We start from the raw sequence: 13187 nt of genomic DNA, 5'->3' as shown, positions 1-13187 counted from the left end.
CAGGTCACATTCTGATGAAATTGTATGCTGGAGCGTGGCATGCTGGCATAAATTTAAGAATATCAATGCCAGATCAGGAAAGGACAGCAGGTTTCCTTCACAGACATCAGTGAACAAAATGTTTTGTCATGATAAATGGAGCAGCTTTAATGCCCATTTAATTGATTTCAATGTTTTTAATTCTATATTCAGGTTTGTTGAATTAATATTATCTTGTTCATTAGTTCAGTACCATAAAACTATCAAATCCTGCAGAGCAGAGAAAAGAAGAATCGAGTTAAAAACCCCCAAAATAAACATATACCTCAATCTGTTGAAATTGGTTCCCCTGCAAGTTTGTTGACATGATAAAGCGACTCTGGTGTTGCTTTAACTCATCACCACTGACTAACACGGTGTGAGCCACATCCCCACTGCCACTGGAGCCACTACAGAATGAAATACAAAATAAATTCTAGCAGCTGAATAAAAATATACTGATACACAAAATAAAACTTTTTAACAATATTAAATTCACAGTAATGTTTGAGTTTTTATAGTTTACAATCCACAAGTTTGAAAGTGAATCTGGTACAGAACAAATCAAGACCTGGTTAACTTTATGACAAAGTAAATTCACTAGCATCTGTGGAAGGCATTTCTCATATACAGTATAAAAGGAAGATATCCAGGCTCCTTTTGATAAACCCAAGAGACAAGGTATTCATTGTCACCTGCAAGGAAAGCAGGGACAGTGCAAGATGTTATTTTTCCAATTAACTTCTGATTAACTCAAGAAAAGCATGCAATTGGATGGAACAAAGCCTGTTGTACTTCATGGCCGAAAAATATTGAGTACAGAATTCTTTCTTTAAACAAAACTGACTCAACAAAAACAGTAACAAATGGAAAGAGAATATGCATTACTACTATTCCTTAGAATTTCCTTGCTCTATTTAATTCCAGTCAGAGCTAGATCATGGAAAGATAATTCGTGGAGTAATTCCAAGATAAGTTCACACAGAGAGTGGTGAATCAACTCTCTGCCACACAGAATCCAGTTTTGCTATATTTAAGAGGGATTAGATGTGGCCCTTGTGACAAGGGGATCCAGGGTAAAAAGGCAGGTACGTACTGATTGGATGATCAGCCATGATATTTGGCGGTGCAGCTCGAAGGGCCGAATTACTCCTGATAATTCAAATCGTGGAGTAGAAGAAAGTGTGGATCACTCAGAATCAGTTTTGCTGGATAAACCTTTGTGACAATATCCAAAAAAGTACATTTTGCCACGGACTTGGGAGCAATATTTTGATAATTCAAATTATGACCAATTAGAACTATTTGGTAATAATATATAAAAAACAATTTATGCAAGGAAGCATGCCTTGACATTGTATTGTGTTACCTGTAAACTGTGGTGGTGTGCTGCACCTCCTCACTTCCTGGTGTGACAATATTATATTCCGTGCCATTGGTGAAAGGGCTTATGGTGACTTGAGGGATTCCACAGCTATCGATGGTGGTAGTTTCATACATCTCTTGGACCACAGTCTCGCCATGTTCACCCACATGAAGTGCAACAATTTTGTGTTGGGGCGACATGGTTAACTGCTCCTCCTCATGGTCTTGAGCTTCTTCTTGTTGGTCTTGGACTGTACTGTCCGACTTTAGTACTGCTACCTGAACAAAGCACATGAATGAGAAACATACCAAAAGTGCTGTGATTATACCTCAGCAATGCTTGCCCACAACCATTCAAGGGACCAGAATAATTGAAAACATTCTGCGGCAAATATTTAAGGTCCATTAATAATTGATTTCTCCTCCAATTTCGTGGTGAGGGAACATTGAAAGCTCACACAGTTTCACACCCTGGTGGGAATATTTTGGGAAATAAAGTGTAGGCTTCATTCACCATGCAAAAAAAGGCCTGCATAAACATTTAAATCCAACAGCAAGTTCAGGACATTCACATAAAAACATCAGTTGCTGCCTCTGTATGGCAAAAGTTGTAGAGCTGCATGGCAAATATCATTATTCCCCCACTGACCTTAGCCACTGGTCACTTCCACAATCATACGACTAATGTATCACTTAACTGTGAAAATCACTTAACTGGGGAAAAACAGTGATTCTGAACGCTGGCTTTTTCAAAGATCATCACTAACCAATTTATCATTCCCAAATATATCACTGCCGAACTACAGCAGTGTCAATATCAGTCGGAACCAAGTCTTAGTGTGAACCCTTAAGGGCCTAGTCTACTTGACATATCCAGGTCACCGAAAAATTTGCGGTATGATGTTTGACGTGCGGTGTTTTTTCCAAGTGGCGCAACATTTTTTTTTGTCGCAGCTGGATTTCGAAATGTTCAAAATCTTCTGGCGACATTTATATGACGCTGGCAGTTGCTGGGGGGGGAAAAAAAAAAAGAAAAATCGCCAAGTGGGACAGGCCCTTTAGTACAAGAAATATTTGGCCACTTCAAGTGAGGGGTCTGTGACTGCATATGAAGCTGTGCAAAGATTACTGGCAGACACCAAATGTCCCAAAACAGAATGTGCTGTAAACAGTGTGGAATCCAATCCAGGAAATGCTCTTGGTATTGCTTTACCCTTAAGCAATTAACAAGCTCTTGTGAAATGTATAAGCACAAACAGAATAAAACAAATTTAAGACCAAGTAATCAAAGCTCCCAATTTGCAATTTATTCAAATATCTTACTTTGGACAAACTTTATTCTGGAAAAAATATTGCGAGAATTAGATATGGCAGGATTATTGGAAATAGGTAGTCCACTGGACACGTGCAAAGTTATTGCTTCAGGTTGCCAATCTTTCCATTAAACTAAAAAGTTAACTATTGTTTCTGTCTGCAAGGCACTAATATATGTCTTGAATTTGCTCTTAGTTTTGAGAGAAATCCAAGTAATAATTAAAAGCAAATAAAATTCTTCACCTGTGTAGTCTTTCCCCTCATTACATGTTTTAAATTGCTGACTGTCCTTTAGATCAAATAATTTCAAAAGACACATCATTTATTTAATAATTGATATGGTATACTTCAAAGTTCTGTACCTGTAATGAATTTGTAACCAGCTCCCTTGGCGTGCTCATGTTCAGCAGGAGATCCAAGGCATTTTGTGCTGCGATCTCCGACGATTCACTTGTACCTGACAAATGAAAGATTATATCCATGTTCATTTTCTAGTTATGTCTTCTATCAATGTAGACAGAGGTTTGGCAGTGACCAGATAAGGAATTTAGAGTAAGTACTTGAACTACAAAAATACATCTAAATTAACATGGATTCCAAGATATTTGAATGTTAAATACATTTCAAGGCCCAATGAGGGCAACAGGAATGGAGTGAGCATTCAATGATTGAGGCTTATTCATCCAAATTTTGCACATATACAAAATGTGCATTTTTAAATTTCTAATTAGCTGCCCATTTGATCATTCCATTATCCTGAGCTCAGCCAAAATGCTGATGTTCTTTTTATAATAAATTTGCAGATAACTTGAACACAGAACATTCCCTTGACTCTGGTTTTGTAGTGCATTCTAACCTATTTAGGTTCCGCACACAGGGACTCACACCATAACCCTATCAAACCTAAGTACTTAAGTTAGTCCTTGGAATCCATATTTTATTTTGCTTGACACCAATGTTCAAATAATCTGCTGTAAAATGTCTTGGCAATTGTTACCTTATTAAAAGCACTGTGCCAAATCAAATTGTTTTACACATGGTTTATAGAGTATAGTTTATATCTAAAGATCTCCAATCAAAAATTGTTTTCTACTTTCAAAACTACTTGACAGAATTTTGTCCCACTCATTTACCTCGTTCATAAATGATAGTGGCAGTTCCCAAGGAATCCTGATTGACTATTGATGTTGGAACAGTGTGGTACGTCAGAGGCATCTGTCAATATAAAAGCACAGATTTTCAGAGAAGTTATATAGAGTTTGGGGGATTAAACATAAACTTCACTTGTGTCAATGAACATAAGAAATAGAAACAAGAGCAACTCACTTGGCTCCTAGCTACCAGCTCTGCCATTATTGAGGAACACACTGGATCTTTTACCTCAGCACCACTTTCCTGCACTGACATCTTTGATTCCCTCAATACCTAAAAATCTGCCGGTGAACCGAAGGGCCTGCTTCCGCGCTGTAACTCTAAGCTAAACTACTGGGGGAATGTATACTGCTACAGTGACAATGTATCCTTTGCACTTGTATTTTCTGCTGCAAGATAATATATTGAATCTTAAGACACTGATTGTAAATTCACATTATTTGGTTATCTGCTGGGCCAGACTGTCTATTAAAACCTACTCTACTGTGCAGTGCTCGGTGTAAAAGTCAAAAGTGAAGTTTCTAAACAATTAGCTATCACTACATTTGGTGCAGCAATTCAATCTCAAGATTTTGATGATTTTCTAAATATAGAATCTACTGAATTCAAGCTCTGGACACTGGGAAGTCAGTCTAACCTTCATGTTCAAGTCTCTGGTGTGGAAATCAAATGTACACTCTTCTGACCGAGGAAAGTGTGATTCACTGAACTATAAGTGAGATTGAATACTCAAAATAATAGACGTACTGAGAATACCAAGGTGATCAAAGCAGCTGAAATAATGGTAAGAGGGTACAAAAGCAGTAGGTATTGAAATTGGTCTCAACTCAACAATTTATATTTCCTTGGTTACAGGAGTAGTCCATCAAAAAGGCAAAGAATAAAGACAATTTGCATTAAGAAATCTTATTTGGAACACTGTGCAAACTACTGCAGAATATGATTGTGAAAAGGGTAGAGGGCTTCAAAGTAAATGCTTCAATAGTCCTTTATTGTCACGTGTACCGAGGTACAGCAAAATTTGATTTACCTTAGTCATACCAAAAAAGCAACAAGATACAAAACTACATAAACATTTAAACATAAACAGCCACCACAGCGGCGTGTGAGAATCCCATGGGCACCGAGCATAAGTGGAAACCCACATCCATCAGTTCAATGTCCGGGCCACACATACACTCTTTCAACATGATGCGACCAGAGTTGTACTGACTGCTGTCACTCTTACACTGGGGAAAAGACAGCAGCTTACCGAATAAAATCCTAACGGTGATAAGCCAAATCTAAAAGGAGTACCCAGTAAAATTCCCTCAGACAATCCAGTATCCAATTATTCTGAAATTCTGATGATTCAGCATCTGGCTCATCAGTTGAAGGTTGCCGTGTTCCCTGTTAACTCACTGTGCTTCAGTTCTTGTGCTTTCTTTGAACTGAATGGCATCTTATTTGCTGTGCTTGGTTCAGCAGAAAATGTATAATACTGTGGAACATCCCAAAAAAATGAATGGGGTATTAAACAGGAACAACATCTAATAGCCTGGAAAATCTGTGACCACTAAAGTCCTTAGTGTGCCAAACTATTTGGAGTTTTACTCCAGGTGGAGACAAATAGCAACAAATTTTAAAGGAAATTGAATGTGCTCTTTGGAAATATTCTTTGGTTAAAGAAAGCCATGTTTAATTAACTGTAGTGGTTAGAAATGGGAACATAATCTCAACATTCTTGTTGTTGAAGAGCGCCCATTAAGGCATAGGGAATTATAGGAACTGACATAAGTAACATGAGATGGGATTAGGATAATTTTTTCAGCTTTTCAGGTACAATAATTTACTATGTATTTTTAAGGATTACCAAAGATTAGAATGGGAAACTGGCTGTTTACCTCCCATTTCTAATTGAGCATGCGTTTGGAAAAATTAATTAGGAAAAATCACAACGTACAGAGCATTTAATGCAAACAAAGTTTGCGATACATTTTCTAATCAATTATAATGGGAAACAATATAGTAAAATTTGCCCAATAAGCAAATTAAAACGTAATACCCTTCACACACATACAACAGCCATAATTCAAAGAATACAACAGCCATAATTTAAACAGGTAAGTTTCGCAACATGTGGGCATTCTACAATGGAATCTAAGTATTGTACTTACAATAGTATCCCGTATGCTTTCCTGTGTAGACTGCATCTGCTCATGTTGTTGTTTCAACTCTTCGATTTGCTGCAGAGTGAAGAACGGCCTTCGCCTTCGTGGTGGCTCCTCAGGATGGATCTTTGCCCAATTATCATAATATTCCGGGTGACGACATTGGACATGGAGTCGCAGGTTCTTCTTGTGCTTTGTGTTGAAATGGCAGAGATCACAGGAAAATGGCTTCTCACCTAAGTGAATGCAGAGCTTACACATGTAATCCCCAGACAAACATTTTTTTGCAGTGTTCCACCAAATCTTCAAAACACTGACTAGTTTAGTTAAACAGGAACTTAATTCTAAGAATATTAAATTGTATATTTCACTATACAGTACAATATTAACTATTTGATATGCAAATATCTCATTTGAAACAACAAGGTAGAGTTTTGATTTATAGTCTTATATAGTTTGGTGAAAACATATGGGTAGTTTGGTTCACGGAAAATCTCCACACCAAATACATGTCGCACTTGGGATTCACTGCTGTAAAACATATCAGCTCGCTCCTTGCAATTTTTTAATAATATCAAATAAGACAAAGTCAAAGGAATATGGTTGCAGGATGATCAGCAATATGATCGGGCAAGGGGCAGTTAAAGTAAATTCTCCACCGGGAAGAAAAAGTGAAAAGGAAATGTTGGTAATAACAGGATTTGCAAGCCTTCATGCGCAAATTTCAGAAAATGATTGTGCAGGTAAAGTAGGTAATTGAAAAACTAAATCATACATTAACTTTTATTGCCAAAGAATTGGAGTGAATGAGTAAGGAAGATTTGTGCAATTTTAACAGAATTGAAGTACAGAGGGATCTTACAACTTCTCCTTAATAATGTTATGGTAGGTAGAGTGGTAAAGAAAGTATAGATTATTGTTGCTTTCATAGGGTGTGACATCGAATATAGGAGTCAGGAAGTCATGATGTAGCTTTTTAGGACTTTGGTTTGGCTGCATTGAAGCATTGGTAACAGTTCTGGTTGCCCCATTATAGAAAGGATGTGGAGGCTTTGGATAGGGCGCAGAGCAGGTTTATCAGAATGATGTCTGGATTACGGGGTAGTAGCTACAGGGAGATGCTGGACAGACTTGGATTGTTTACTCTGGAACGCTGGAGATTACGGGGCGATGTGATAGAAGTAAATAAAATTAAAAGATGCATAGACAATCAGAGCCTTTTATATCAGGATGGAAAAAAATCTAATAATAGGGGGCATAGCTTTTAGGTGAGAGGTTTTTTTTATTACAGAGGGCGGCAGCTGCTTGATATGCACTGCCAGGTAATTGAAGTATATATGATTGTGGCATTAGGCAGATTACATTGCTTGCAATTACAGTAATAGAGTTTAGTATTACAGAGGCAAACCTACAACATTTGCAACTGAAGATGGATCTTTATGGGATTTCCACAGGGTAATTGCAAGGATCTTTTGACACCATTAAAAAAATGTAAAGACATTTCTAGATCAAAATGTTTTCTGTTGTTTTATTTTATGTCAGTTAAAAGTGTGAAACTTGTTAAAGGTTTCTTTACCTAGGATACTTAATGCAACATGGAAAAACATTATTCGTGCTCAAAATATCAAAAGTGATGCTGTACATTTTAAAAAGACAGTGCTGGGGTAACTCATGATTCAGGGAGCATCTCTGGAAGACATGGATGGGTGACGTCTTGGGTCGGGATATTTCTTACACCTTGTAATTTTATATTTCACAGTTTTAGAAAACACTTTCAAAATTCATGCAATTGATCAAAACATAAAACTGAGGGCTATCATTTAAAACACCCTTCAGTTTAATGCAATTTCTTGATAGGAGAAAAATATTTAACTGCAATTGAGAGTCCCTTTCTACAAGCATACCTGTATGTTTAATGGCAACATGAGAAACTAGGAAATCTTCTTTGATAGTGGAATACTTGCAGAAATCACATTTAAATGGTTTATCTGTGGTGTGTGAAAGCTGGTGGTTGAGGAGAAGCTTCTTGTTTTCACAGATGTAGTCACAAAATTCACATTTAAATCTAGAAATTAGAACAAAAGATAGATAATATAAATATTGCTCATTTGTTTATGCAGTTCACAAAACAATAATTAGACTTTTTGTTCACAAGAAATGGGCATCAACATTTATTGGCCATTCCCTATTGATCCTGAATAACTCATTTGGCCATTTCAGCTGGCTGTTAAGACTAATGCACATTGCTTTAGGACTCGGGTCGCATGTAGGCCAACCAGGCAAGGATGGCAGGATTCCTTCTTCAAAGGATATTAGTGGATCATTTGTATTTTCACAGCAATCTGGTGGTTTCAGGGCAACTATTCCCGACATTAGATATATGCCTATCTTTGGTTTAAACCAGCAATTGCAGTTCCTTCCTACACATCTTGCCTATTCCTGACAGTAGCTTTAATGCACAATTCACTATAATTTCCCAGCTGTCAAGGTAGGGATTTGCATATATTCAGAGTCTACGCATACGAGTACTAATTTAGCCATTTAACCACTATCATAGCTCTCAATATACCCCTTTTATAAACTAATTTAATGAAAGCCGCCTGGACATTTCCATCATTCCCTAATCGTCTAGAGCCAAACTGCTTGCCTAAGCCTTCACATTCCAGAGTCTAACAGTACTGAGATTTACTGTGATACAAAATTCCCAAACAATAAAGCAAATGTACAACAAAAGAACAGTAAACAATATTTACCTACCATTTGCTGACAGATAGTTTCAAAATCATTTCAAGTTCAAGTTTAAGTGAGTTTATTGTCATGTGTCCCTGATAGGACAATGACATTCTACTCTGGTAATCATAGCAAAATATTTGTATTATGAAAACTAGCACGCATTTCTTCTGTCTGCCAGAGATTCCCATCTTCAATGCTTCAACAATTCCTCATTTTACATGTCTTGATTTCACCCATCACTGAAACCTGACAATACTCCAAATAATGAGTTATTTAAAAAAATGCTAGTTTCTCCTAAGGCACCACTTCTCTATTGCTATCATATTATTCTCTTTCTTCATGCACTTGTTTCTTTCTTGTCTTTACTATTTTCTACTCGCATTGTCTTTTTCTTTCCCTCCCTCTCAGCTTCAATTGTGTTTCTTTCGCTCAGTGCAGTTTCTGCTCTGTTTCCGTGTAATCCTCAACACAAGAGGAAGCTGGCAATTCAATGAGCAGATCAACAACCAAATATGCTTAAGCAGCTGGGATTATTGACCAGTGCCTCCGGTTTGTTGCAGTACAGGTGCACAACCTTTTATCCGAAGTTCCAAATAACGAAAAGCTCCGAATAGCGGACATTTTTTCGGCCCTTGAAGACGTTCACCGAGCGCGGCCCGCAGAGGTGACAGCGGAACCTCCGGTCGGTCCTCGAAGAAAGGGGAACTAAATCCCCATTCGTAAAAGAGAAGGTGAGGGTATATTGCGCGGGAGGGTTAATAATTGACAATCTGCTGCTGCCTGCCTGAGTTAGAAAGTTCCCAAGGTAGACTCACGATACACAGTGTATCGTGAGTCTTGCGTGGGAACTTTTTAAACTCAGCGGGCAGGCAGCAGCAGATTGTCGCTCCCTTCAGTTTCACCCCACCTACACCCCTCTGCTTCCCGGCCATGTGTGTGACCCCTTCCCTCCCCTCTCCAGCTCCCTGCCCATTGCACCGGCGCGGGGGCTTTGCACTGTCTTCACATCGGCGATGCCAGCAGGTCAGTGCCAGTCACCGGAGACGTCAGGACCAACGGGACACCGACCCCCCAGGCCCACTGCAAGCGCGGAGGTCCCAGAGACCCACAGCCAGCAGCAGCCCAGCCCCGTTCCAATTCCAGAGGAACACGCTCCCCATAGGGACCGAAGCTGATGGTGTGCAAGGTACGTCTTGGTCTTGGGGTTGCGGCTGAGGCGGCGCAGCTCGGGCTGTGACGTCTCCGGCCACCCCCCTGTACAGGAGCTGAGACTGGGAACTGTGGGGTTGTTTGCAGTTGCAGAGGGAGGGGGCAAGGGCAGTACAGTTCCCAGTCTCAGCTCCATTCCAGGGGGTGGCCAACGGACCACCGGGACACCGACTGAAAGCACGGAGATCCCAGAGACACACAGCCAGCAGCAACTCTAGCCCAGCCCCGCTCCAACCCCAGAGGAACCAGGGTTGCGGATGAGGGGGCGCAGCTCAGGCTGTGGGCGAACTGCCACTTGTCGCTGTAGCGGCGCATCGGGGAGCGGGTTCCTGTTGGTCCCGACGTCTCCGGCCACCCCCCTGGACAGGAGCTGAGAGACGTCAGGACCACCAGAAGCCGCTCCCCGATGGGCCGCTACGGCGACAAATGGCAGTTTGCCCACAGCCCGAGCTGCGCCCCCTCATCGGGACACCGACCCCCAGGCCCATTGCAAGCACGGAGATCCCAGATCAGCAACTCCAGCCCAGCCCCGCTCCAACTCCAGAGGAACACGCAGAAGCTAATGGTGTGCAAGGTACGTCTTGTTCTTGGGGTGGCGCAGCTCGGGCTGTGGGCGAACTGCCACTTGTCACCGTAGCGGCCCATCAGGGAGCGAATTCCTCTGGAGTTGGAGGGACAGGGAGACACAGCGGCTTTTGAGAATGGTGGGCAATCACTTCCAAAGTTCTGCCCACACAGTCAGTACACCTCTCCTACACTTGTCTCCCGCACTAAGATCATCTCGCAGAGAATGATCCCAGCCTAACCCTCCCTATTCTCTCCTATTCTGCAAGAAAAAACTACATTGAAGGCGTGGAGCGGGTGAGCCCTCGCTGGGGCTCGCCGGAGGGGAGCGCTCCGTTTCACTGGCCCGCGGCAGCCGGCAGCCTGAAGTCGCGGTCTGCAGAGTTCCAGCTGCTGCGGCGTCTACAGCCCGGGATCCCTCGTGGGGGACCCGGAGGAAGAAGAAGCCGCCATTGCCGGCCCGCGGATAACTTCTACCGAGGGCCCGGCATGGACTTACCATCTCCCCTAGAGGGGAGCTTCGACCGCCGGCCCTGCAGTCTACGGTGCTTCTGGCTGCGGCGGGGACTTTAAATCTCAACCACCGGCCTGCGGCCTACACAATCTTGAAGCCGCAGTCTCCGGTGAGGAAAGACCGATCCTGGACTGGACTCTGGTCTTGTCCACGGTGGGGGAAATGGAGGAGGACGGCCAAAATTTTTTGTGCCTTCCACCACAGTGATGAATGCTGTGGTGGATGTTTATGTTACATGTTGTGTCCCGTTTATGCATTTTATTATTTTGTTAACCCATCTTTATGCTTTGTATGGAACTGATTTTTAAATTATGTAAAGCACTTTGGGGTCAATGAAAATTGACTATAAATGTGCTATATAAATAAACTTATTATTATTATTATTATTATTACTCAAACTCGCGATCGAGTAACTGCCGGGATCTAGGCGCAAACTCGTGAACTTGCGGGTATGAGCCGAGCACTCTACCACTGAGCAGCCGTTAAAATCTACGCTAAAAATCTTCCATTCCGAAATCCGAAAAATTCTTGATTACGAAAGGTGTCTGGTCCCAAGGCTTTCGGATAAAAGGTTGTGCACCTGTAGTAGGAAAGGAACAGATCTGCACTGCCTGGAGAATATGGGACTATTGTTTTTTAATTACCACAAGAATTTGAAAGAATAAACATTTGCAGAGTAATCAGCTGGAAAGAAAATCATTTACATTTGGATACATCTCAAAATTATGTTTGGCTGTAATGCAAAACACCAATTCTCTAATCTGCCAACACTCTCGATTTTGGTACACATATTCAACTGCATCTGGATTTCAGGTCCCCTAAAAACTTTTGACAACATTTATCAACCAATTTTACATGAATTAAAATCTGCATTTTGTTAAAGGATCAAAAACCGTGTAAACTTAATGTTACCTGGAAAATATATATATTGAAGTACTCAAAACATGGATTATCAATTCCCATTGAAGCAGTTAATTACTCAATAACTTCCAAGTTCCAGGAAATACTACAGTTATGTAATATCTTATAATGTAAAACTTGGAATTCAGATGTTATTCTGCCAATGATATGCTTCATTCTATCAAAAGCCAATACTTTCATCCAAAGGCAAGTTGCTAACAGTGCTTCTGGTATTGTCCAACTAGGGATCTCTGTTAAACATAACTCCATTTTGTTTCTACATTGTAGTTTCCCTGGTAATGAATTTAAAACATTTAAAACATGAAATATTTATATAAAACATCTAGGAGATGAAGGAAATTTATGAAAGGGGGGAATTAAATTTTAGATTTTGCAAATGTTTAATAAAATTCCTCTAGCAGCATATGACAATGTAGCTTTAGAAGACATTCTTACCTGCTGTTCCCAACAGACTGAATGTGGGTTAGTAGATGCATTTTGAATGTGTATCGCTTTTTAAATGATTTCCCACACTGCAATAAAAAGGTGAAAGTAGTAGATAAGTTACGTGGACAATGTCTGCATTCCCTTGGCCCATGCCAACCAATGAACACTGATCCATACAAATCTTATTTTCCATAGTGTTTGCGATACTTCCTAAAATATTGTGAGCCTCTGACTGCACAACCCCCTCAGGAAAATTGCAAGCAGTCTTCAGATTAAAAACAATTGCTCAGACATCCTCCAAATATCACTGCTCTTAGCTTAAACGTTCATCTTGTAGGTGAAGACACCTCTGCTATGGGGAAGGTTAATACTATCGTTCCCATCTATGCCACACATAATTTTAAATTAAATTTTAATCAGGTCTCTCCGTAGATTCTTCCACTCCGATGAAAACAAATGGTGAGTATTAAGCTCTCCTCATATGGTCCACCCCAGGCAACGAACCTGCTAAATCTCCTCTGCCTCTTCTACACTGCAATCACATGTCTTATAGTGCGGCAAATAGAAATGCACACAGTACCCCAGCCGATGCATAATAAGTTCTCATAATATATAATCTTTAATATTCTATGCCCTAGTTAATGAAAGCAGGGATTCCATATGATCAAAACCACCTTAGCTACTTGTATCAGTGCTTCCAGGAATCCCTGGACATGTACACCAATGTTGCAGTTCCTCAATGTTCAATCGGGCCCCACCCACTTATGGTGTACATCTTGGGTTAATAATCTTACCAAAATCCATTGGCAGCACAACAAAAA

The 13187-nt window shown here is 40.5% G+C and overlaps 1 protein-coding gene across 4 annotated transcripts in view; it reads right to left on the bottom strand.

Moving 5' to 3' along the window:
• The window catches only part of znf335 (zinc finger protein 335), a 55161-nt gene that overhangs the window by 14818 nt on the left and 27156 nt on the right, over window positions 1-13187 (bottom strand). For all 4 annotated transcript variants that reach the window (XM_055652391.1, XM_055652390.1, XM_055652389.1 and 1 more), the window contains exons 13-19: window positions 12376-12452; window positions 7904-8064; window positions 6006-6235; window positions 3831-3912; window positions 3060-3154; window positions 1388-1662; window positions 305-428 (exon numbers count right to left, since the gene is read on the bottom strand). In XM_055652391.1, the coding sequence (XP_055508366.1) occupies window positions 305-428; window positions 1388-1662; window positions 3060-3154; window positions 3831-3912; window positions 6006-6235; window positions 7904-8064; window positions 12376-12452 (1044 nt within the window). The remainder of the gene's footprint in view (window positions 1-304; window positions 429-1387; window positions 1663-3059; window positions 3155-3830; window positions 3913-6005; window positions 6236-7903; window positions 8065-12375; window positions 12453-13187) is intronic.

Source organism: Leucoraja erinacea, chromosome 21 (assembly GCF_028641065.1).
Source record: "Leucoraja erinacea ecotype New England chromosome 21, Leri_hhj_1, whole genome shotgun sequence".
NCBI lineage: Eukaryota > Metazoa > Chordata > Chondrichthyes > Rajiformes > Rajidae > Leucoraja > Leucoraja erinaceus.
Note: the sequence above shows the minus strand (reverse complement) of the source record. Positions and strands in the feature narration are given on the sequence as shown.